This window comes from Macaca mulatta, chromosome 6, assembly GCF_049350105.2.
Source record: "Macaca mulatta isolate MMU2019108-1 chromosome 6, T2T-MMU8v2.0, whole genome shotgun sequence".
In the NCBI taxonomy this organism is placed as follows: domain Eukaryota; kingdom Metazoa; phylum Chordata; class Mammalia; order Primates; family Cercopithecidae; genus Macaca; species Macaca mulatta.
Genome location: NC_133411.1, coordinates 122,349,393 through 122,376,659, shown reverse-complemented (window position 1 = coordinate 122,376,659; position 27,267 = coordinate 122,349,393). Strand labels below are relative to the sequence as shown.

The 27,267-nt window shown below is 41.2% G+C and overlaps 2 protein-coding genes across 2 annotated transcripts in view; both read left to right on the top strand.

Moving 5' to 3' along the window:
* The window catches only part of MCC (MCC regulator of WNT signaling pathway), a 473,566-nt gene that overhangs the window by 51,147 nt on the left and 395,152 nt on the right, over window positions 1-27,267 (top strand). The gene's annotated exons all lie outside the window — the stretch shown is intronic.
* TSSK1B (testis specific serine kinase 1B) lies at window positions 146-2,639 on the top strand. Its single transcript, NM_001193468.2, is given in 1 exon segment — window positions 146-2,639. A coding segment is annotated over 1 exon segment (1,101 nt). The 5' UTR covers window positions 146-337; the 3' UTR covers window positions 1,439-2,639.

Below are 27,267 nucleotides of genomic sequence, written 5' to 3'. Positions count from 1 at the left end.
CCCTTCTACCTCAGGTCCCAGCAAGACATGAGGCCACTCTCTGCTCATCTTGTCTGCTCTAGCCTACTGGCCAGCCTTCCAGGATTCCAAGTCCAAGTGCCTCAGGCCAGAGCCTCATTCCCCCAGGACACTCCTCCTTTGTGACTTCACTCACTGAAGTCACCTGGGAGACAGTGCCAAATGTTCCACTCCAGAGTCTTGGCCTCTAGGAGGCAGGAACAGCAGGCCTGGCCAGCCCAAAGGACTCTCTGTCCAGGATGTAAATGAGCACACTGCTGGCCCATGCCTCTCGGGGCTGTAGAGGGCAGCCTCAGAGGCACTGGGCACTCCTGGGACCATGGATGACGCAGCTGTCCTCAAGCGACGAGGCTACCTCCTGGGGATAAATTTGGGAGAGGGCTCCTATGCAAAAGTAAAATCTGCTTACTCGGAGCGCCTGAAGTTCAATGTGGCGATCAAGATCATCGACCGCAAGAAAGCCCCTGCAGACTTCTTGGAGAAATTCCTTCCCCGGGAAATTGAGATTCTGGCCATGTTAAACCACTGCTCCATCATCAAGACCTATGAGATCTTTGAGACATCACATGGCAAGGTCTACATCGTCATGGAGCTTGCGGTCCAGGGCGACCTCCTTGAGTTAATCAAAACCCGGGGAGCCCTGCATGAGGACGAAGCTCGCAAGAAGTTCCACCAGCTTTCCTTGGCCATCAAGTACTGTCACGACCTGGATGTCGTCCACCGGGACCTCAAGTGTGACAACCTTCTCCTCGACAAGGACTTCAATATCAAGCTGTCTGACTTCAGCTTCTCCAAGCGCTGCCTGCGGGATGAGAGTGGTCGAATGGCATTAAGCAAGACCTTCTGCGGGTCACCAGCGTATGCGGCCCCAGAAGTGCTGCAGGGCATTCCCTACCAGCCCAAGGTGTATGACATCTGGAGCCTAGGCGTGATCCTCTACATCATGGTCTGCGGCTCCATGCCCTACGACGACTCCAACATCAAGAAGATGCTGCGTATCCAGAAGGAGCACCGCCTCAACTTTCCACGATCCAAGCACCTGACAGGCGAGTGCAAGGACCTCATCTACCGCATGCTGCAGCCCGACGTCAACAGGCGGCTCCATATCGACGAGATCCTCAGCCACTGCTGGATGCAGCCCAAGGCATGGGGATCTCCCTCTGTGGCCATCAGCAAGGAGGGGGAGAGTTCCCGGGGAATTGAACCCTTGTGGACCCCCGAACCTGCCTCTGACAAGAAGTCTGCCACCAAGCTGGAGCCTGAGGGAGAGGCACAGCCCCAGGCACAGCCTGAGACAAAACCCGAAGGGGCAGAAACGCAAATGTCCAGGCAGTCGGAGATCCTGGGTATCCCCAGCGAGCCGTCGACCAGGGAGATAGAGGAAGGGCCCCCGCAACAGCCTCCAGAGACACTACTCTGAATAGGGGGCCTAGTGAGCTTCTTGCGGCCCAGGGAATAACATGGAGCTCAAGGCTTCAAGCCCGAGCTCTGAAGAAGTCAAGGGTGGAGCCAGAGAAGGAAGGCAGTCCCAGATGAGCCGCCATTTTCGTCAGTTTCCTCTCTCTCCCCTTGAACTTGGTAACCCACGTGGTTCTCGCGTGGCCCCGAGGTGGATGAGGCCAAAGTCAAATCCAAGGCTGAGACAGCCGTGCGACTCCTACTTCCCCAGAGCGTGACCCGGAGCAGGTGCTGGACACAGAGCCTGTCTCAGCAGAGGGGCCCCACTGGCCGCAGCGGCTGTGGCGGCACGAGCAGGAAGAGCAGCAGGAAGGCACCGCTGTCTGCCTTGCGCACCATTTATCCTCCTTTCATCCTCCCCGGGGCGGCTGCGTGACCCCGCTGGGAGGCCAGACCGGGCGGACTGAGGGTCAGGGGACCGGGCTGGGTTGGGGGTCGGGAGGGGCTGGACGGGGACGAGGGGCAGAGAGGCGGCGGGAAAGAGCTTCGGCTGGGCCGCGGGCTCGCGGGCACTCTCGGCGGCAGCCTCCGGGGCTCCGACTCCAGCTCTGAGCAAGATCCATAAACTTTTAAAGAAGCCTCAAAACATACTTTCAAAGCATTAAGCTTTAAAGTGCTAGAAATCTTGTGCCCCATATGTGCTTCTTTCAGTATTATCCTAGATCCTCAGGAGTAGCATGGCAACTGGAGAAAATGGGAGGAAAGACAAGAAGAAATAGAAGCTGATTTGACATCTAGTTTATTCAGTTTTGATTTTTCTTATCTCTACTGGCTTTCTCCTGTTCAAACCTTGTAGTGGTAATATTTGGAAAAGAGCACTTGGAAATTATATTCCTGTTTTTAACACTTTATATTTAATCCTTCTCCTTGTAATTGATTTTGTAGCCAATTTACTCCCCAGCACCCCCAGAAGAAAGTTTTACAGACAAAGGAAAATGTTTGATTTTTCTTTTTTCCTTATCAATTTTTTATTTAAATGCTAATATCCAATTAATGGACAAACGAATCAGCTAATACTGGAAACAATGTAACATAATAGTGAAAAGCATGAACTTTTGATTTCTATAGACTGGTTTTCACTCTGCTACTAGATGGTCTTGGGCAAGTTGGTTAATCTATATGTCTCAGTTTCTTTATCTATAAAATGAGAATAATACAACTTCATTAGGCATGCTATTTATTAATGTGTTTGGTTCTCATAACCCTATGGGATGGGTCCTATTATTATTCCCATTTTATAGACACGAAATTGAGTAAAGTAAGTTTAGATCACTTGTCTCTGGGCACATGATAAATACGTGGCAGAGCCAAGGTTAAAGCCCAGGCACACTCCAGCTCGGAGTCAACACTGTTAGCTTTTATTTTTTTCTTTTTCTTTTTGAGGCGGAGCCTCCCTCTGTAGCCCAGGCTGGAGTGGGCAGTGGTGTGATCTCGGCTCACTGCAACCTCCGCCTCCCAGGTCCTGGTTAAGCAATTCTCCTGCCTCAGCCTCCTGAGTAGCTGAGATTACAGGCATGTGCCACCATGCCCAACTAATTTTTGTTTTTGTTTGTTTGTTTTTTGAGAGGGAGTCTCGCTCTGTCTCCAGGCTGGAGTGCAGTGACGCAATCTTGGCTCACTGCAACCTCCGCCTCCCGGGTTCAACCAGTTCTCCTGCCTCAGCCTCCCAAGTAGCTGGGACTAAAGGCGTGTGCCACCACGCCCAGCTAATTTTTGTATTTTTAGTAGAGATGGGGTTTCACCATGTTGACTAGGATGGTCTTGATCTCTTGACCTCGTGATCCACCTACCTTAGCCTCCCAAAGTGCTGGGATTACAGGCGAGAGCCACTGTACCTGGCCCTAATTTTTGTATTTTTAGTAGAGACGAGGTTTCACCATGTTGGCCAGGCTGATCTTGAACTCTTGACCTCGTGATCCACCGCCCTTGGTCTCCCAAACTGCTGGGATTACAGGCGTGAGCCACCGTGCCTGGCCACACTGTTAGCTTTTAAACTACAGCCTCAAGGTATACACTTCTAAGACCACAGCCTCATGGCCTGTTGCAGGATCGGGAAGAAACCAGAGTCGGTACTCAGGTGTCCCTGAACAGCATCTCTGCCTCTAGTTTTCTAATGCCCTAGGAAGCCCTTCACCTATCCCATTTATATGTAGATGTCCTAGCCCCTTGTACCTCAAGACGTGACCTTGTTTGGAAATAGTCATTGCAGATATAATTAGTTAAGATCATACTGGAGCAGGATGAGATACTAATCAAATATGACTGGTGCCCAGGAGAAAGGCCTGGAACAGATCCTTTCCTAGTGCCCTCAGAGGGAGAAAGGCCCTGCCAACTCCTCGATCTTAGACTTTCTGGCCTCCAGAAGTGTAAATCACTACCTTTCTGTTGTCTAAACCCCTCAGTTTGTGGTACTTTGTCATAGCAGCCCTAGCAAACTAATACACCCACCACACCAAACTAATCTGGTTAGGCCCTTAGCACTGTTCAGTTAGCCATCTCTTCACCTCTTCTCAACTCTCTCCCATAATCCACTGGAAAACTCCTCCAATCCTTTCACTATGTGAAGCTCCTCCCCTTCCTTTCTCCCTCAGCAGATGATCTCACTTCCTACTCTTCTGAGACCATAGCTACCTCTTCAGAGGGCTCTCAATTTCCCTCATTCTTCTCTGTTGCCACTGGCTCCTTTTCTTTTTAGACCATTGTTCTTCCTACCATACACATTTTAGCTTTCAACAAGGCTTGGTCCCTCTCCTTTCCATTCTGCATGTGCCCGTCTCAGTGTTCATACCCATTTCCATAAGTTTACCCTGCACTATTAACTCTGAAGCTTATTCCTGTAACCAAGCTTCTCTTCAGAGTATAGGCCCTCATGATCAGTTCCATCTGCTGTCTCTTCATGCTGACCACCCTCCAACTAGCACACTCTGACTTCTGTACCAGCTTCTTCTCTTATCACTATTTTTCACACTCAACCAGACCCCAGAACTTACTTTTCCATGCCCTCCAACAAACAAAGTTGGCAAGACCTCTTGATTCTTTCTTTGCCTTGTCTCTCATGTACATGCTGATTCCCACTAGACCACTTCAAATCCTCACCCTGAGCAACTGTCCTGAGGAATTGTCCTTCCTGTTTACTCTGGCTAGCTTCCAGCCTGTCTTTCATACACTGCCAATGTCATCTTCTCAACATAAAATTTTACTTATGTTTCTACCCTCAGAGGGCTGGACCTTTGTTGCATAGAGAATAGAGGCCCATCTTAAATCCAGCATTCGAGGCTCCCCTTTAATACAGCTCCAGCTTACCTAAAATAACTAAGGGAGACCAACTGTCTACATAGGAAGAACTTTAGCTGGTGCTCTGCCCTGCTAGGAACTTTATGGTCCAACGTTAGATTTTAGCGTTCCGTCAGGGATGACCTAGCTCAGTGGAGCTAATTCATGTTAACAAAACTGATGAAAGATTGATGTACCTCCCAGGCTTCCATTTTTCCAAGTTAGTGTTGAAAAAATAACTACCAAGTGCAATGGAACACATGTATTAACAGAGTCACACATACTCTGTCACTCCCAAGTGGGGAAGAGAAATAGGCAACCAAGTTCTAATGAGAAGGCTGCTTGGATCCAGAAGGGAAATCTGTGGCTAATCCCAATGGTTTCCTCCATCCGTGAACTCATGAGCTCTCCTGGCAGTTGCTTAGATCACAGTGACTGTTGTGATTGCATTTCAGGCCTGAATGTACAAAGATGTGACCTTGATTAGGTTTTAGTGTTTTCCCACCCACAGGATTATCTCATAGGACATTTTACTTCTATATGTTGCTAATGTCATTCACTGTGTTGGTTTCTTTGTTCATTCATTTGTTTATATGTTTGCTTATTTAGCTCTCAGCCACCTTATTTCCAAATTCTCCTCACTATATGGAGTGTCCTCAGAATTTCTCTGAATAGACTTTAGGCCATGACCCAGCAGCCTCTGAAACCCTGAACAGAACACCACCAACTGGTCTAGCCAGGGCCTGAAAATATGTGTACCACTCTTGAGTCAAAGGCACTAACACTGAATGAGGGGGAAAATGGACCTGAAGCAAAGAGGTTGAGAAAAAAGAGTGATGCAGAGCTAAAGAGGAAAACAAGTGAGGCATTTGTGAGGAATAAGTGCTTTAGTTTACTTGCATTACATGTCCCTTCACCCCCTATATTATTAGTCAGCCCTGGCCGCCACAACAAAGTACCATAGACTAGGTGGTTTAAATAATAGAAATTAATTTTTTCATGGTTCTGGAGGCTAGGAGATCCAAGATTAAGATGCTGGCTGATGGCTAATGTACTCTTTTCCTGGCTTGCAGACACCCGCCTTCTCACTGTGTCCTCACGTGGCACAGAGAGAAAGAGAGATCTCTCTGTCTCTTCATATAGTTCTACAGTCCAATTGGATTAGAACCCCACCTTATGTCCCACATTTCACGTTAATTACCTCCTAAAGACCCTGTCTTCAGATAGAGTCACATTGGAGGTTAGAGCTTCAGCATATGAATTTGGGAAGGGGAACACAATTCAATATACAACACCCCCCCTCAAAAAGAGTATATGTAAAGTTTCTGTCCCATTTCTTCAGTGAAGGAGAGCTAATGGATAGTGGGATACTTAGATATAGTGTGATTACAGATATAAATTCTTACCCAACATTATTAGCTTTATAGGTCTAGGTTATTAGCTAGATTGGGAAACAATTCAGCCAGATAAGTAAATCTTGTTCTTTTAAGATAAGTGAACCTAGGGGCTTCAAAGACAGTTCTATTAAGATGCCTGCATTTTATTTAATGTCTTTTGGACTGTGAGGAATTAAACCCTTAAACTAAAAAGTCCAACTGTGTTTAGTTGGAATTAACTTACTTCTTTACAGAAAGCCAAACTATGTAGATGGGTTTCCCCTTAAATTCTTCCTTGAAATTGTGTTCTTCAGATGGGGAGGCCTTAAGTCGGGTTCGCTAGGATTACACTTGAGATCAACACCTGTGAGGGAGTGAAGGAAACAGGATTAGGCACATGGAGAAGTTGAACTGCGACAGACTTACAGGAGATATCTCAGCTGATCTTACAGGATGTTCTGGAAATAAGATGGTCCTTCAGCATAGCCAAGAGTTGAGGCAAGAGGGCTCGGTCTTTGTAGCCTCATGTCAAATAGTCATTGGATATGGAGTGTCTCTAGGGAAGGGGCATAAGTGTCTTCCTTCCACAGAAAGCAGTTCCCAGGAAGGGACTCAGTCATAAGCCTTCTGCAGCCAACCCTGCTGGCAACTGAGAGAACACGTGCTTCAGTCGGTAAAGAGGGGTGTGGTTCTGCATCCCAGCATCCGCTACAGGGAATAAGGGTGAGGGCAGGGGTCCCTAGATATTAGTTATACATTAAAATCTATTGACATTCTTCTACTTGGGATTCATTTTTTTTTTTTTTCTTGTGGTTAAGAGATCATCTTTGTACTAGAGGTTGAAGATTTTATATGTAGAAGCCCTCTGAAAATGCTGGGTTGTGGCCAGCTGAGACTGGTTATTAGTTGTAGAATTAAAATGCCCTGCATTTCCAGTCATGTCATTACAGGTATAAGGGAGGGTGGAGCTAGACCCCATTGTACACTTAATTGAAAATTACTGATAGATGATGTAATGAGGAGCAAGTTTCAGACAAGCCTGGACATTTATTTTGGAGGAGCTGGTTTCCACTGAGGTATGTGTGGTTTCTATAACCTTCCTGGATTTTTTTTCCTGAGATTGCTTATGTTCATTTGCTAGAATTAGCAGAGAGGTTATGAAGATGGAATATAGTCCACTTTTGTATGAGTGTTCCTCAACACTTGGCTGTTAGTTAGTGTGGTTAGGTTTAATGAACTCATTTAATAACAATATTCCTGCAGAGAATTTTATTGAGTACTAAATTCTTAAATTTAATAATGCAAAACATATTTATATAGTGTTAATAATGGTTGCAAGACTTGCAGGGAGTAAAATACGGGAAGGTTAAGTGTAATGGATTAATTAAGTAAGAAAGCCCAAACTACTTTTCAAAGTGACTCCATAATAATCTTCACTTTGTTTTAAGGAATAAAGTAGACCATATCAAATGCCACTTGTGTATGTTAGTTTAAAAGCACTATTCAAAGCTAGCACATTTAGATCAGGGGAAACACAAACACAGTGAAATATTCTGCTTGGCAAACAGAGTTTTGTTTCCTGTACTCATCCATTAAGTTGAATAACTTGATTTTCTTACAAGTCAACAATATGTTTCTTCCATGTGCAGAAATCAGTGGGAACTTTCCAGTCAACTCCCAAACAACAGCAGTTTGTATCAGCAGCAGTCCACATAAGCATTTGGGAAATGTTTTTAATTGCTTTGATTGCATATTAGGGAAATGACACAAACTTCTTCTTATAGCTTTTTAAAAGTAAGCAATTCATTTAAATTGGCTAAGGGCTTTTAAGCTGGTATAAATGTCCTTTATGTGATACATTCAAAATTATCTTTAGCAAACTTTTGAGGATGATAAATGTGTTTTGTAATTTATTATCCTAACAAATTGGTTAGACCTGAAGATGATGTGTCCCTCAGAGTCCCTACCTGCAACATAGGGATAGAAAAGATACGCCAATTAGGAGGTGATGAGGCAAGAGATGATTAAATTCATACACCTTGAGTTCTCTAGAGTCCTCAAAGGCAATTTTGAGGATGAGTTTTGTGGATTTTGTTTATAGAGAGGTAATTACTCCAAACAGGAGTACTGAGGGAGAGTTTTGAACTCATTTTGTACTACCATCGCATTATAGAGGAGTGAATTTTAGGTTTCTGAAATATTAAAAAGACTAGAAGTTGTAGTTTCCAATGAAATCCATCCCCATCACATTAGGAAGGCCCATTGGTTAGGCATGTGTTTAGTTATTTTATTTGAGACATCACGAATTCTAGGGTGAGCAGCTTAATGATGTCTTCAGTGAACCTTTCCCTTTTCTTTGTTCATCTTCACATTTTGCCATCCTTAAATTATAGGCTTGTTCACATGCTTATTGCCCCAGGGTCGCAAGATTATTCTCCCCATGCAGGTTGCTGCTCCCCATGCAGGTGTTGCTGCATTGCCAGGTGCCATGTTTCAGGCATGAAGAACATAGAAAGAGGAAGTAGGAAATGATGACACCTAAGTCAAAAAAGAAAAACTTTCCCAGAACCTTCAGGGTTTGTTTCGTTGGCTGCATACTATTACGTTGTGTGGATACAGCATAACTAACTAGTCCTGGGAATGGATTTTGAGGGGCTGTTTATGGCACCCAGTCTTGGAGTAATAGACATTTTGAAGGATAACAGTGACCTATAGCTCTCAGATCCAGTGTTGACTTATTGTTCATCAAGCCTCCCATGGTTCTAGTTTTGCTTCCCTTGTGGCCCTCATCTGCCAGGCTCAACCTGAGCCTGATCCTTATCTCAGGCCAGAGGAGGTAAGAGGTGAGTCCCAAGCACCCTGGGGCACAGCATCTACTTGCATTGGCATCCAGACAGGTTCTGGCCTGGTGTCTCAGTTCTGAAACGTATGTCCCCACTTTGCCTTATTTCCTGGGCCTGGCTGCCTGCCTTGGAAACCTACCAGCCCTCAGTTCCTTGAGGACCTGGCCTGCCTGGTTCTTGTCTGCTGCCTCCAGAAAGGGAAATTCTCTTTGAGCTTCTGCCTGGGTTCTGCCCTTGGCTGACAGTCTCACTTGATGATGCCTTGTTGCCATGGCTTCAGAGTATTGCCAACTCCCATGACCTAGATCCCTGACCTCTCCCTACCCATCTTCCCTCCATCCACTTCCACCACCCCCAGCATGGTGAACAAGGTTATACGTGGTTTAAGAAGTCAGATAGATACTAGATACTCAAAATTCCTAATGAAAAACAACACTCATCTGTCCATCTGCCCTATTCCAATTCTTTGTAAGACTGATCACACTTTTAGCTGTTTCTTCTCGTTTGCCTCTATAATTTATAATAATTTGCTTACATTACTATTGCTTCAAGTTTTCTTCAATTGTAGATATTGTGTATTGATTTTACACCAAGGAATATGTGGATTTAATGCCTCTCTCCAAATATGCACCGGCTTCTCCTTTACTATTCTCCTAATCATAATGTTTGATTAGATCAACAGTCTCACTTCTTGTCATATAAGAGAGAAATAGGATAGTTTCTTGTTTATGCCACTTTTACTTGGTTATTGGTTATATGCACCCAAGCCCAATATATTGTGTTTCTGTCTTTCTTGTGAACACCCTTTGGTGGTGTCCCTCTCCCGGCAGCTTCCTGAGAAGCATAGTGACAGCTAATGTTTTGAGAAATGTCTTGATTCTGCCCTTTCATTTGATTGATTGTTTTACTGGGCATAGAATTTGAGGTTAGAAATTGTTTTCTCTTGGAATTTTGAAGTGATTGTTTATTCTAGCACCCAGTATTGCTATTAAAACTAGGTGCCACGATTCCCAATCCTTTTTTGAGACCTGTTGTTGTTTCTCTTTTTCTCTTCTGAAAGCTTTTGGGATTCTGTCTTAGCCCAATGTTCTGATATTTCATGTCTTTTTTAAAAAAATCGATCCTGTGGTCCTTTGTGGACCCTATCTTATGGAAACTGATATTCTTAAGTTCTAGGAAATGTCTTAAATTATATCTGTGATAGTTTCCTCCCCTCCTTCTTCTTTGTCATTCTTTCTAGAACTCATCCAATGTAATTTGGATGTCAGATATTCCAAAGTGAGCTTATTTTTTAACCCTTTCTTTCGTATTTTCTAGTTCTTTGTTTTTCACTCCTAGTGTTGCTGTTCTATTTTTTGGGAGATTTTCTCAATTTTACTTTTGAATTCATGTATTAAAATTTCAGTTTCTGCTTTTAATTTTTAAGAATTCTTTATGTTATAGTTATTCTCTGTGCTTTTTAATTTTTTAATTAAAAAACATTTTTTTGAGATAGAGTCTCACTCTGTCACCCAGGCTGGAGTACAATGGCACGATCTCAGCTCACTGCCACCTTTGCCTCCCAGGTTCAAGGAATTCTTCTGCCTTGCCTCCAAGTAGCTGACATTACAGACACCTGCCACCACGCCCAGCTAGTTTTTGTATTTTTAGTAGACACAGTGTTTCACCATGTTGATGAGGCTGATCTCAAACTCCTGACCTCAAGTGATCCTCCTGCCTTAGCCTCCCAAAGTGCTGGGATTACAGGCATGAGCCACCACACCTGGACTGAGTGTTCCTTTTTAAAAACTTTTTATTATTGTTCTATGAAAATTATGTCATTGTTTAACTGTATACTGATGTCCATGATAGGTTTTTGGAAGTTTTGTAATCTTCCAGCATTATTTCTGTTTCCTCTGAGTTCTTTTTTATATTTTTAATTTGTTTTTGTCTCTTTTATATTAGATGCCCTCTTCAAATACCTATTAGTCCTCAGTTGTTCCTGATATTTAAGGGCGAGGCATAACAAAGCTGATTAGAACGTGTGTATGTGGGTGTGTGTGTGTGTAGAGGAGGGCTTGTGACCAGTGGGATTAACCGTAGGATGATCTAAGAGGGCTGTTTCACTGAGAAATTCTTCCCTCCCCTTCCTAATGTATACAGATATTTTCTTTTGGCCCAGGCAGTATCCCCAGAGGGATGCCCTTCAGTCTGCCACCTGGTTGGTATAAAGCTGGTAGCCAGGGTTGTCAGAGCTGAGTGGAGGAAAAGGAGCCAACAGTTTTAACATTCTCCATATGGACTTTGCCTGAATTCCCCAATTTCAGGATGATAACCTTATCCTATGAGTGGTAACCCTGAGTCCAGAAGCAACTGGGGACTAGCCACTGTAGAAAATAAATTAATTTTCTGTCTAGGTTTAGAAAACCTGACTGTGCTGGGTTGGGGGTTGGAAATAGAGTTCTAATGGCTTCTTACACACACCTTCAACTCATTCTCCTGTTTTGAGCTTCAGCTGCATTCACTGGCTCTCCTATTTCTGAGCCTAGCCAATACTTGCTTCAGTCTGGCTTTCTCTGGTGAGCTGATTCCACTCATCTATATGCCTTGTAACTTTTGAAATTTAGTTGTTCTAATCATCACTTCTGTTCTCCTCATTATTCTACCACTTAATTCTCATTATTCACAGTAATTATGTTCTATAAAGTTGCAGCAAATACTGAATTCGTAAAAATACTGAATTGTTGCTTCTAGTGGAAACACAGGATTAGATTCTTGTGAGCCCAGGATCAACACATAGCTTTGTGTTATGTATATTTCTTTTTAAAGACACCCTGTTTAATATGTATTGTTGATTCGTTAACATTGAGCTCTTGGCCAACAGCACTGTCCCTCATGCCGGAACAAAGGTTATCTAACATGTATTTTCTTTGCAAGGCACTTAGGAAACTAGACAGCCCTTCAGCTCTGTGCTTGGGGGCCACTTTAGACAGCGAAGTCTTCAACAAAAAGCATGAAGGTATGAAAAACACGACACTAAACAGACCATGAAAAGGATGATGTTTACAGTATGAGATCCAGAACAAAGGCAGAGTGTTGCTTTGTTCAACGTCTGCTGAGAACTTGTGTGTTGGATGACTCAAATTTTTCACCACTCTGAGCACATTCACAAATAATTGTGGAAAACACGATGAGTATTGATTTGGGGCTACAAAGTTTACTGAGTAGACAAGTTAGCAAACACAGAATCCGTGAGTCATGGGGATCTGCTGTAGTTTTGTGCTTTTTTATTCTTTTATCCTTTTAGGATGGTTTCAGGAGGGATTGAAAGAGAACAAGGAAAGTAACTAAGGATATTAAATCTACCACCTATAACTAGAAGTCTCTGTCATCCCAGTCATTTTTTAGAGGATTCACTAATTCCTGCTTATCTCCGATGCCATGTCAGATTTCTTCTAGCTCCTCCAGCTCACTCTGCCTCCTCCATCCTTTTGCATCACCATTGGGCTCATCCAGGTCCATACTCCAAGGCTCTTCAAGTCATCCAGGCCTGCTGCAACAAGCTGGGCCATACCTGATTATGCCACAACATCCTGAAGGTTATGTGTAGGTCTTTCCTATATCCTATAATCAATGATGCACTGGAGCTGGCTTGTACTTGCTTGCAAAAGCAAATTGCTAAATTTTCAGGCATTTTGTGAGCCATTATTAAACATAACCATTGTTAAAAATTAAATCATTAAATCATAAGGTCAATTAAAAGACAAAAAATAATTTAACTTAAAATTAAATAATAGAAGCTTGTAATCAAATAAATTACATGAACAGCAAATGTAATAAATGCTCAAACTCATCACTTACTATTTATTTTACTATATTTACAGTTATCCATGCTCTTGGGACTATTTCTATCTCTTGTGTCTGTATGGTGGAAATACTGTATCACGGTGTGGTACAGCACATCTCTAATCAGTCTCCTCACTAGATGTCACATTCAGTGATGTGGCAATGATAGCTTCGCATCAACCATGGCAGGAATGTATTTACCATGGAAATCAGCAAATGCTCCAAATCAAGGCTTTTTCTCCCCAGAGAGCCCACTGCTATACCTTCACCAACACAGCACTGACTGAATTAACTATAATTTTGTTGCTGCTGTTAAGGAGTCACTAATTTATATTCTGTCTTCTCTGTCCTTCAAATACCTCAGTAAAAGCTGAAAAAGTGGCAAAAACATTTATATGAAGCAATCTTACTATCACATTCTTATTTATACTGTCACTAGCATTAGCAATAGGAAGGACCCCAGGGAACTGGGAAGTGGTGAAGAAAACAGCAAATCACCCCTGGAGCCTGAGAAATTGACTATTTCAAGGACTCCAGAGCCTCATGGAGCGTGGAATTGAGTGGAAATAGAAATTAACTGACAAAGGCAATGGGGAAGGAATCAGCAGCTAGATCCAAGGATACACATTAGCTCTGTGGATATTTATTTAGCAGAAATAGTGGGAAAAATGAAGTGAAAACTGGTAGAACAGAGTCACAGGAAGAGAATCTGGGTCCTTCCTACTGTTGCAGACAACCTGACCCAGATGAGTGAAAGGGTCTTGTAAATGTGAACTTGGAAAAGTGAAGCTTTTATAGTTAACAGATGGGGATACAAAAATTGTCGATGCCTCGTTAGAATCATACTGCCTGGGAAAGTCTTAATGTGTGAATAACAGAGAATGGACCATTAATATGTTATTTCTCTGACCAGTTAGTAATGTTGTGAAATTAAAGAGTTTTATTTTCTCTGAGCAGTAAGTCTGGGGAAGTTTGTTGAAATAATTATTCCAGGAAAATCCAGTGGGGGTAAAAGTCATATTTAAAATTCTTTTGCAGAGACTGGGTGCGGTGGCTCACTCCTGTAATCCCAGCACTTTGGGAGGCCAACGCGGGCAGATCACTTGAGGTCAGGAGTTTGGGACCAGCCTGGCCAAGTGGCGAAACCCTGTCTCTACTAAAAAATACAAAAATTAGCTGGGCATGGTGGCACGCACCTGTAGTCCCAGCTGCTTGGGGAGGCTGAGGCAGGAGACTCGCTTGAACCCAGGAGACGGAGGTTGCAGTGAGTCAATATCATGCCACTGCACTCCAGCCTGGGCAACAGAGCGAGACTCCATCTCAAAAAATAAAAATAAATAAATAAAAAAAATTCTTTTGCAGAATTTCCACTAATTGTAAACTTTTGTAAAGTTCAAATTACCGATTTATAATGTAAAGTCAGTGAGTATTTTAGAAGCTTGAATATATGATATTTAACATTAGTGCTTAGAATCCTTTGATTCCAAATAGCAAAAAGAGCTAACTGCCTGATATATACCTGGAAAGGCAGTTAAGCAGGAAAAAAGTCAATGTAGGAGGAAAAACAGAAAATAGTTGTACTGCTGTCCTCCCTGGCTACTATCATTGGTATGAAAAAACTGGGTTAATAGGCTTAATGACAGGCTCGATTTGAGAGACCCTTGGAAAAATAAACTCGTATGTCCTTTATATTTATAAAATAGAATAATACTCCTCCTATTTATAAACACACTGGTGTGCAGTGGAAGATACACCTCTGGCCTACTGTCACGTGGATTCTTAGTTTTGGTTCCAAACTTCTGTTTCGGGAATCTGTAGTATGTCTTTGAGAGAAGAAGAATTATTGTCAGGTTTGTATATTAAAATTTATTTTATAGAGATGATCCCTACTTAAAGTGTTATCCCTGGAAGTAAACTAAAAAATTTTATAAAGTTGCTCAAGGGATAAGGCAAAAATGTTTGTCCTGAGTTGTTTGGTATAATCTTCATATAACAGAAATTTTTACAAGTGACAAATGCTGTCAGATTTCTTTTTTCCTTTTAACTGTTATTACTTTGTGTTTAACTTGTTTTTGGTGCTGCTGTTGTTGTACTTGCTTTTTTTCTTCTATGGATACCATAAAATCATTCTTCTAAATTACTTTGCCTAATCTTAAATATGGGTAAACTTTGGCAAGATGAATGAATTCGTTTTTTATTTCAATTGAGATATAATTCATATAACATAGTTCACCATTTTAAAGTATACAATTCAGTGGTTTTTAATATATTTACTGTGTTATGCAGCCACCACCATTATCAAATTTCAGACTCTTCCCATCACAAAGGGGAATGGTGGCTTACACCTGTAATCCCAGCACTTTGGGAACTTGAGGTGGGAGGATTTCTTGAGTCCAGGAGTTTGAGACCATCCTAGGCACATAACGAGACCCATCTCTACCAAAAAAAATAATAATAAGAAGAAGAAGTAAAAAATTAGCTAGGTGTTGTGTCATGCACCTATAGTTCCAGCTACTCAGGAGGCCAAGGTGGGAGGATCCCTTGAGCCCAGGAGTTGAAGGCTGAAGTGAGCTATGATAGCACCACTGCACTCCACATTCCAGCCTGAGCAGCAGAGCAAGACCGTGTCAAAAAAAAAAAGAATATTCCCATCACCCTCAAAAGAAACCTTATACCTATTAGCAGATATGTGTTATTGGATATATGTATACCTAGGAGTGTCATTGCTAGGTCACATGGTAATTCTATGTTTAACGTTCTTAGGAACTGCCAAACTTTTTCCCAATGAATTCATTTCTGTTAGTCACATACCCTTAATTGTTCAGTTCTCCTGCAAGTACGCATTCTTCTTTGGTTGGTTGTGCCTTTTGTGATGTTCTGGGAGAGACACAAAGAGGAGCTCTGTGATGTGCTGCTTGATGCAGCATGGAAACTCATTGCTTTTTTATTGGTTTTGTCTGTAATTTGTCAGGAAATAATTAAAGGCCCTTTTTACCCATAATTGTGGTAATAGATTCATATACGTTTTCTGTCTGTTCTGCTTTCACTTTGCTAAATGGCTACTTTCTTGTACTCATTTTCTTGATGATGATGATGATAATGATGATTTTGCCACTTGTTAGGTGCTTTCTAGGTTCCAGGGACTACACTAAAAGCTTAACACACATTATTTCTTTAATCCTCACAATACACTTCTGAGGTGGATATTTTTAATCCCTTTTTCACTTGCCCAAACCAAGGCTGAACTGGGTAAAGAAATTTCACATGGCTGGAGGTTGGCAGAACAGCAGGAAGGTGCACTAAGTTGGGGTCTCCCACTGCTTGGAAAGATGAACATATGTCTATTTAAACGGGGTTCATTAGATTTCAGTTTGTGCTGCTGTATTTGAAAACTGATATCATACCTGAAGCCTCTATCAAATAGAAGGGAAAAAAGAAGGCGGCCTTACACAAATCCAACATGTAGCTTTAGATGCTATATCTCCAAAAAATACATGAGGGAGGAAATGACTGCAAACAGTATGCAGTCACCTTCTAAATTCTGTAGTATTTAAGTCTCATATCCTTTATAAGTGACACTAGAAAAATTATTTCTTATTTTCACTTTTGTATGACTTTTTTTTTTTGAGATAGGATCTCACTCTGTCACCCAGACTGGAGTGCAGTGGCACTATCGCAGCTCAACGTAGCCTTAACTTCCCAGACTCAAGTGATCCTCCCACCTCAGCCTCCTGAGTAGCTGGGACTACAGGCGTGTGCCACCATGCCTGGCTTATTTTTGTATTTTTTGTAGAGACAGGGTTTCACCATGTTGCCCAGGCTGGTCTCAAACTCCTGGCCTCAAGCAATCCGCCCCCTTCGGCCGCCCAAAGTGCTGGAATTACAGGCGCGAGTCACCGTGCCTGGCCTTGTATGACATTTTAATGTTGTCCCTTACACCTGTGCATAATAAATCTAGAAAAATGCAGTTTAATGTCATTGGCTTTTAGCACTCCAAGGTGAGAAGTTCTTTCCAAGTTTTGTCATGGTTGTGGCTTTTCAAATGCTAAAACTGTTTGGTACCTCAGTGGACCTCCCTTGCTGCACTGGTGCACAGGGAAATCACTGACCTCTTAGGCAACAATGGTTAAAGCCATAACAGCATTTCCCCAAATGAAAGCATGGCCGCTGGTAGCTTAGTAACAAGCAGCTCTGCTTTATGAAGTATGGGAGTTTTCCTAAAATGCCTGTATATTTTAAAACAATTGTAGGTATTTTGGAAAGGTATATATTAGGCAGGAGCATAAAAAAGCAATTCATGGCCGGGCGCAGTGGCGCACGCCTGTAATCCCAGCACTTTGGGAGGCCTAGGTGGGCGGATCATGAGGTCAGGAGATTGAGATCATCCTGGCCAACATGGTGAAATCCCGTCTCTACTAAAATACAAAAGATTAGCCAGGCGTGGTGGCACGCATCTGTAGTCCCAGCTACTTGGGAGGCTGAGGCAGGGGAATCACTTGAACTCGGGAGGCAGAGGTTGCAGTGAGCCAAGATCGTAACACTGCACTCCAACCTGGTGACAGAGCAAGAGTCCGTCTCAAAAAAAAAAAAAAAAAAAGGCAATTCACAGGGTAAGAAACACCAGTGACCAATATGTAAATCCAATAGGCAAATAAAATCATTGACCAATTTTGTCAATAATTTTCAACTCATTGACAAAAATAATTGTCAAAAAATGTAAAATAAAATGAGATATCAATTTTATCTATTATTGAAGAAGTAATATATGCATGTGGTACAAAATTTCCGAATTAAAAATTATTTAAAATGAAAAGTATATTTTTCTCCTCTCATGCTATTTTGTTTTCTAGTCACTTCATCTAACTGCCCAAGGGCATCTACCATTACCTGTTTAATGGTTGTCCATGAACATGTATGTGTATACATATACATGCATTCATGTATAGATATATATGTATGTAGAATATACTGTACACACTCTGTACCTTGCATTCTTACATAACAATTATTATTAGAAACTTTTCCATATCAATACATAGATAGCTGCCATGTTCTTTAGCCACCTGCTCCCTCCGCCCCTTTTTTTTTTTTTTTTTTTTGAGATGGAGTCTCACTCTGTGCCCAGGCTGGCATGCAGTGGTGCGATCTCGGCTCACTGCAAGCTCCGCCTCCCAGGTTCACGCCATTCTCCTGCCTCAGCCCCCCGAGTAGCTGGGACTACAGGCGCCCGCCACCACGCCCGGCTAATTTTTTTGCATTTTTTTAGTAGAGACGGGGTTCCACCATGTTAGTCAGGATGGTCTCAATCTCCTAACCTCGTGATCTGCTGGCTTTGGCCTCCCAAAGTGCTGAGATTACAGGCGTGAGCCACCGCGCCTGGCCCACTTTTTTTTTTTTTTTTAAGAGAAGGGATCTCTTGTTGCCCAGGCTGGAGTGCAGAGGCTATACACAGGTGTGATCACAGCACACTACAACCGCAAACTCCTGTGCTCAAGCAATCCTCCTGCTTCAGTCTCCTGAGTAGATGAGACTACAGGTGTGTGCCAGCACACCCAGCTCTCTAACATTGTTTAAATGAACATTTTTAAGCACACAGAAAAGTTGGGACCTTATTGTTTTTAAGAGTTGCATAGGTCCCTTCCAAGATGACCAAATACGAACAGCTCCAGTCTGCAGCTCCCAGCATGATCAACGCAGAAGGCGGGTGATTTCTGCATTTCCAACTGAGCCTCCACTGTTGATACCCAGGCAAACAGGGTCTGGAGTGGACCTCCAGGAAACTCCAACACACCTGCAGCTGAGGGACCTGACTGTTAGAAGGAAAACTAACAAACAAAAAGGAATAGCATCAACATCAACAAAACGGACATCCACACCAAAACTCCATCTGCAGGTAACCAACATCAGAGACCAAAGGTAGATAAAACCACAAAGGTGGGGAGAAACCAGAACAGAAAAGCTGAAAATTCTAAAAACCAGAGCACCTCTTCTCCTCCAAAGGATCGCAGCTCCTCACCAGCAATGGAACAAAGCTGGACAGAGAATGACTTTGATGAGTTGACAGAAGTAGGCTTCAGAAGGTTGGTAATAACAAACTTCTCCGAGCTAAAGGAGGATGTTCAAACCCATCGCAAGGAAGCTAAAAACCTTGAAAAAAGATTAGATAATGGCTAACTAGAATAAACAGTGTAGAAAAGACCTTAAATGACCTGATGGAGCTGAAAACCATGGCACGAGAACTATGTGATGCATGCACAAGCTTCAATAGCTGATTCGATCAAGTTGAAGAAAGGGTATCAGTGATTGAAGATCAAATTAACAAAAAAAAAGCAGGAAGAGAAGATTAGAGAAAAAAGTAAAAAGAAATGAACAAAGCCTCCAAGAAATACGGGACTATGTGAAAAGACCAAATCTACGTCTGATTGGTGTACCTGAAAGTGACAGGGAGAATGGAACCAAGTTGGAAAACACTCTTCAGGATATTATCCAGCAGAGCTTCCCCACCCTAGCAAGGTAGGCCAACATTCAAATTCAGGAAATACAGAGAATGCCACAAAGATACTCCTCGAGAAGAGCAACCCCAAGACACATAATTGTCAGATTCACCAAGGTTGAAATGATGGAAAAAATGTTAAGGGCAGCCAGAGAGAAAGGTCAAGTTACCCACAAAGGGAAGCCCATCAGACTAACAGTGGATCCCTCGGCAGAAACTCTACGCACCAGAAGAGAGTGGGGGCCAATATTCAACATTCTTAAAGAAAAGAATTTTCAACCCACAATTTTATATCCAGCCAAACTAAGCTTCATAAGTGAAGGAGAAATAAAATCCTTTGCAGACAAGCAAATGCTGAGAGATTTTGTCATCCCCAGGCCTGCCTTACAATAGCTCCTGAAGGAAGCACTCAACAGGAAAAGGAACAACTGGTACCAACCACTGCAAAAACATGCCAAATTGTAAAGACCATCAATGCTAGGAAGAAACTGCATCAACCAATGGGCAAAATAACCAGCTAACATCATAATGACAGGATCACATTCACACATAAAAATATTAACCTTCAACATAAATGGGCTCAATGCCCCAATTAAAAGACACAGACTGACAAATTGGGTAAAGAGTCAAGACCCATCAGTGTGCTGTATTTAGGAGACCCATCTCACATACAGAGACACAGAGAGGCTCAAAATAAAGGGATGGAGGAAGATCTACCAAGCAAATGGAAAGCAAAAAAAAAAAAAAAAAAAAAAAAAAAAAAAAGCAGGCTTTCAATCCTAGTCTCTGATAAAATGGACTTTAAACTAACAAAGATCAAAAGAGACAAAGAAGGCCATTACATAATGGTAAAGGGATGAATTCAACAAGAAGAGCTAACTGTCCTAAATAGATATGCACCCAATACAGGAGCACCCAGACTCATAAAGCAAGTCCTTAGAGACATACAAAGAGACTTAGACTCCCACATAATAATAATGGGAGACTTTAACACCCCACTGTCAATATTAGACAGATCAATGAGACAGAAGGTTAACAAAGATATCCAGGACTTGAACTCAGCTCTGCACCAAGCAGGCCTAATAGACATCTACAGAACTCTCCATGCCAATCAACAGAATATAGATTCTTCTCAGCACCACATCACACTTATTCCAAAACTGACCACATAGTTGGAAGTAAAGCACTCCTCAGCAAATGTAAAAGAACAGAAATTATAACTGTCTCTCAGACCACAGTGCATTCAAATTAGAATTCGAGATTAAGAAACTCACTCAAAACCTCACAACTACATGGAAACTGAACAACCTGCTCCTGAATGACTACTGGGTACATAACGAAATGAAGGCAGACATAAAGATGTTTGTTCTTTGAAACCAATGAGAACAAGAACACAACATACCAGAATCTCTGGGACACATCTAAGCAGTGTGTAGAGGTAAATTTATAGCACTAAATGTCCACAAGAGAAAGCAGGAAAGATTTAAAATTGACACCCTAACATCACAATTAAAAGAACTAGAGAAGCATGAGCAAACAAATTCAAAACTAGCAGTAGACAAGAAATAACTAAGATCAGAGTAGAATTCAAGGAGATAGAGACACAAAATACCCTTCAAAAAAATCAGTGAATCCAGGAGCTGGTTGTTTGAAAAGATAACAAAATTGATAGACTGCTAGCAAGAATAATTAAGAAGAAAAGAGAGAAGAATCAAATAGATGCAACAAAAAATGATAAAGGGGATATCACTACCGATCCCACAGAAATAAAAACTACCATCAGAGAATACTATAAACACCTCTACACAAATAAACTAGAAAATCTAGAAGAAATGGATAAATTCCTGGACACATATACCTTCCCAAGAAGTTGAATCTCTGAATAGACCAATAACAGGCTCTGAAATTGAGGCAATAATCAATAGCCTACCAACAAAAAAAAGTCCAGGACCAGACAGATTCACAACAGAATTCTCCCAGAGGTACAAAGAGGAGCTGGTACCATTCCTTTTGAAACTATTCCAATCAATAGAAAAAGAAGGAACCCTCCCTAACTCATTTTATGAGGCCAGCATCATTCTGATACCAAAGCGTGCTGAGACACAACAAAAAAAGAGAATTTTAGACTAATATCCCTGATGAACATCAATGCAAAAATCTTCAATAAAATACTGGCAAACCGAATCCAGCAGCACATCAAAAAACTTATCCAGCACGATCAGCTGGGCTTCATCCCTGGGATGCAAGGCTGGTTCAACATATGCAAATCAATAAACATAATCCAGCATGTAAACAGAACCAAAGACAAAAACCACATAATTATCTCAATAGATGCAGAAAAGGCCTTCAACAAAATTCAACAGCCCTTCATACTAAAAACTCTCAATAAACTAGATATTGATGGGGCGCACCTCAAAATAATAAGAGCTGTTTATAACAAACCCACAGTCAATATCATACTGAATGGTCAAAAACTGGAAGCATTCCCTTTGAAAACTGGGACAAGACTGTGACACCCTCTCTCACCACTCCTTTTCAACATAGTGTTGGAAGTTCTGGCCAGGGCAATCAGGCAAGAGAAAGAAATCAAGGGTATTCAATTAGGAAAAGAGGAAGTCAAATTGTCCCTGTTTGCAGATGACATGATTGCATATTTAGAAAACCCCATCTTCTCAGCCCAAAATCTCCTTAAGCTGATAAGCAACTTCAGCAAAGTCTCAGGATACAAAATCAATGTGCAAAAATCACAAGCATTCCTATACACCAATAACAGACAAACAGAGAGCCAAATCATAAGTGAACTCCCATTCACAATTGCTACTAAGAGAGTAAAATAACTAGGAATACAGCTTACAAGGGATGTGAAGGACCTCTTCAACGAGAACTACAAACCACTGTTCAGTGAAATAAAGGAGGACACAAACAAATGGAAGAACATTCCATGCTCATGGATAGGAAGAATCAGTATCATGAAAATGACCATACTACCTAAGGTAATTTATAGATTCAATGCCATCCCCCTCAAGCTACCAATGACTTTCTTCACAGAATTGGAAAAAAACTACTTTAAAGTTCATGTGGAACCAAAAAAGAGTCTGCATTGCCAGGACAATCCTAAGCCAAAAGAACAAAGCTAGAGGCATCACGTTACCTGACTTCAAATTACACTACAAGGCTACAGTAACCAAAACAGCATGGTACTGGTAACAAAACACAGATATAGACCAATGGAACAGAACAGAAGCCTCAGAAATAACACCACACATCTACAACCATCTGAATTTTGAAAAACCTGACAAAAACAAGAAATGGTGAAAGGATTCCATATTTAATAAATGGTGATGGGAAAACTGGCTAGCCATATGTAGAAAGCTGAAACTAGATCCCTTCCTTACACCTTATACAAAAATTAATTCAAGACAGATTAAAGACTTAAATGTTAGACCCCAAACTATAAAAACCCTAGAAGAAATCCTAGGCAATACCATTCAGGACATAGGCATAGGCAAGGACTTCATGAGAAAACACCAAAAGCAATGGCCACAAAATCCAAAATAGACAAATGGGATCTAATTAAACTAAAGAGCTTCTGCACAGCAAAAGAAACTACCATCAGCGTGAACAGGCAACCTACAGAATGGAGAACATTTTTGCAATCTACCCATCTGACAAAGGGCTAATATCCAGAATCTACAAGGAACTTAAACAAATTTACAGGAAAAAAAATTACCATCAAAATGTGGGCGAAGGACATGAACAGACACTTCTCTAAAGAAGACATCTATGCAGCCAACAGACGCATGAAAAAATGCTCATCATCACTGATCATCAGAGAAATGCAAATCAAAACCACAATGAGATACCGTCTCACACCAGTTAGAATTGCTATCATTAAAAAGGCAGGAAACAACAGATGCTGGAGAGGATGTGGAGAAATAGGAATGCTTTTACTCTGTTGGTGGGCGTGCAAACTAGTTCAACCATTGTGGAAGACAGTGTGGCAATTCCTCAAGGATCTAAAACTAGAAATACCATTTGACCCAGCAATCCCATTACTGGTTATATACCTAAAGGATTGTAAGTCATGCTTCTATAAAGACACATGCACACATGTGTTTATTATGGCACTAATCACAATAGCAAAGACTTGGAACCAACCCATATGTCCATCAGTGATAGACTGTATTAAGAAAATGTGGCACATATACACCATGGAATACTATGCAGCCATAAAGAAGGATGAGTTCATGTCCTTTGCATGGACACGGATGAAGCTGGAAACCGTCATTCTGAGCAAACTGTCACACGGACAGAAAACCAAACACCACATGTTCTCACTCATAGGTGGGAAGTGAACAATGAGAACATATGGATACAGCGCAGGGAACATCACACACCGGGGCCTGTTCCAGGGTTGGGGGCTGGGGGAGGGATTCCTTTAGGATAAATACCTAATGTAAATGACGAGTTAATGGGTGCAGCAATCCAACATGGCACGTGTACCTATATAAGAAACCTGCATGTTGTGCACATGTACCCTAGAACTTAAAGTATAATTTTTAAGAAAGAGTTGCAAAATAATTCATTATGCAGATGTAGCACAATTCATTTTGCTATCCCCCAGTGTCAAATATTTAAACCTCATCCTTCCAAAGCCCTGGAATCACAGGCATGACCCACCATGCCCAGCCAAGAATAATTTTTTTGACTCGTGAACCCTAACTCTAGGAATTTAACCTACGGAATTGATCAGACAAGTGTTCAACAATGTTTATCACAGCATTTTTATAAGAAATAAATGATGGAAATTACCAATTAGATAAATTTTAAAATCATATTATATCTATACAATGGATACTTTGTGGATATCCATTGTATCCATTGTATACATACAACATAATATGATGTTAAATGGATATAAAAATCCATAATGGATATCCACAAGGTATCCATTGTAATGATATAGCATACATATGCAGAACCATACTTCTTATGGTTTTTATGATTTTTTGCTACATGGAGTACACTAGTTATAAAACAGTATGTTCAGCAAGGTCCTGTTAGGGGGAAGTTAGGAGACAGATACATAGATATGTCATTTGAGAAATAAATTCCATTACATATACAGATTCACACACATAAGTGTAGAACTATATTTCTATATCAAGCTATAGATATTTCCCTGGAACAATGTCTTTAAGAATATACAGGTTTTTAGTGGAAAATAGGATTATAGATAATTTTTCTTTGCTTTTCTTATTTTCCATATTAAAATAAAATTTTATAGTGAGTATATGTTTTATTTTTGACCACAAAATGTGATACTGTAGTCTCATGTCCAGGAAGGGTCAGAGACTAAATATTCTTGTCCTCACTATCTGATACATAAATTGCCTTTAGTGTTGGAGTGGGGTGGGAATGAGAGAGTACATGATTCTTACTTCTCTCTTTTTTTTAAAATTATTATACTTTAAGTTCTAGGGTACATGTGCACAATGGGCAGGTTTGTTACATATGTATACATGTGCCATGTTGGTGTGCTGCAAACATCAACTCGTCAGCACCCATCAACTCGTCATTTACATCAGTTATAACTGCCAATGCCATCCCTCCCCCCTCCCCCCTCCCCATAATAGGCCCCATTGTGTGATGTTCCCCTTCCCGTGTCCAAGTGATCTCATTGTTCAATTCCCACCTATGAGTGAGAACATGCGGTATTTGGTTTTCTGTTCTTGCAAAAGTTTTCTGAGAATGATGGTTTCCAGCTGCACCCATGTCCCTACAAAGACACGAACTCATCATTTTTAATGGCTGCATAGTATTCCATGGTGTATATGTGGCACATTTTCTTGATCCAGTCTGTCACTGATGGACATTTGGGTTGATTCCAAGTCTTTGCTATTGTGAATAGTGCCGCAATAAACATACATGTGCATGTGTCTTTATAGCAGCAAGATTTATAATTCTTTGGGTATATACCCAGTAATGTGATGGCTGGGTCATATGGTATTTCTAGTTCTAGATCCTTGAGGAATCGCCATACTGTTTTCCATAATGGTTGAACTAGTTTACAATCCCACCAACAGTGTAAAAGTGTTCCTATTTCTCCACATCCTTTCCAGCACCTGTTGTTTCCTGATTTTTTAATGATCGCCATTCTAACTGGTGTGAGATGGTATCTCATTGTGGTTTTGAATTGCTTTTCTCTGATGGCCAGTGATGACGAGCATTTTTTCATGTGTCTGTTGGCTGTATGAATGTCTTCTTTTGAGAAATGTCTGTTCATATCCTTTGCCCACTTTTTGATGGGGTTGTTTGAGTTCTTTGTAGGCTCTGGATATTAGCCCTTTGTCAGATGAGTAGATTGCAAAAATTTTCTCCCATTCTGTAGGTTGTCTGTTCACTCTGATGGTAGTTTCTTTTGCTGTGCAGAAGCTCTTTAGTTAATTAGATCCCATTTGTCAATTTTGGCTTTTGTTGCCATTGCTTTTGGTGTTTTAGACATGAAATCCTTACCCGTGCCTATGTCCTGAATGGTATTACCTAGGTTTTCTTCTAGGGTTTTTATGGTATTAGGTCTAACATTTAAGTCTCTAATCCATCTTGAATTAATTTTTGTATAAGGAGTAAGGAAAGGATCCAGTTTCAGCTTTCTGCTTATGGCTAGCCAATTTTCCCAGCACCATTTATTAAATAGGAAATCCTTTCCCCATTTCTTGTTTTTATCAGGTTTGTCAAAGATAAGATGGCTGTAGATGTGTGGTATTATTTCTGAGGGCTCTGTTCTGTTCCATTGGTGTATATCTCTGTTTTGGTACCAGTACCATGCTGTTTTGGTTACTGTAGCCTTGTAGTATAGTTTGAAGTCAAGTAGCGTGATGCCTCCAGCTTTGCTCTTTTGGCTTAGGATTGTCTTGGCAATGTGGGCTCTTTTTTGGTTCCATATGAACTTTAAAGCAGTTTTTTCCAATTCTGTGAAGAAAGTCATTGGTAGCTTGAGGGGGATGGCATTGAATCTATTCATTACCTTGGGCAGTATAACCATTTTCATGATATTGATTCTTCCTATCCACGAGTATGGAATGTTCTTCCATTTGTTTGTGTCCTCTTTTATTTCACGGAACAGTGGTTTGTAGTTCTCCTTGAAGAGGTCCTTCACATCCCTTGTAAGTTGGATTCCTAGGTATTTTATTCTCTTGGAAGCAATTGTGAATGGAAGTTCATTCATGATTTGGCTCTCTGTTTGTCTGTTATTGGTGTATAAGAATGCTTGTGATTTTTGCACATCGATTTTGTATCCTGAGACTTTGCTGAAGTTTCTTATCAGCTTTAGGAGATTTTGGGCTGAGATGATGGGGTTTTCTAAATATACAATCATGTCATCTGCAAAGAGGGACAATTTGACTTCTTCTTTTCCTAACTGAATACCCTTGATTTCTTTCTCTTGCCTGATTGCCCTAGCCAGAACTTCCAACACTATGTTGAATAGGAGTGGTGAGAGAGGGCATCCCTGTCTTGTGTCAGTTTTCAAAGGGAATGCTTCCAGTTTTTGCCCATTCAGTATGATATTGGCTGTGGGTTTGTTATAAATAGCTCTTATTATTTTGAGATACGTTCCATCAATACCGAATATATTGAGAGTTTTTAGCATGAAGGGCTGTTGAATTTTGTCAAAGGCCTTTTCTGCATCTATTGAGATAATTATGTGGTTTTTGTCTTTGTTTCTGTTTGTATGCTGGATTACAGTTATTGATTTGTGTATGTTGAACCAGCCTTGCATCCCAGGGATGAAACCCACTTGAACATGGTGGATAAGCTTTTTGATGTGCTGCTGGATTCAGTTTGCCAGTATTTTATTGAGGATTTTTGCATCGATGTTCATCAGGGATATTGGTCTAAAATTCTCTTTTTTTTTTGTAGTGTCTCTGCCAGGTTTTGGTATCAGGATGATGTTGGCCTCATAAAATGAGTTAGGGATGAT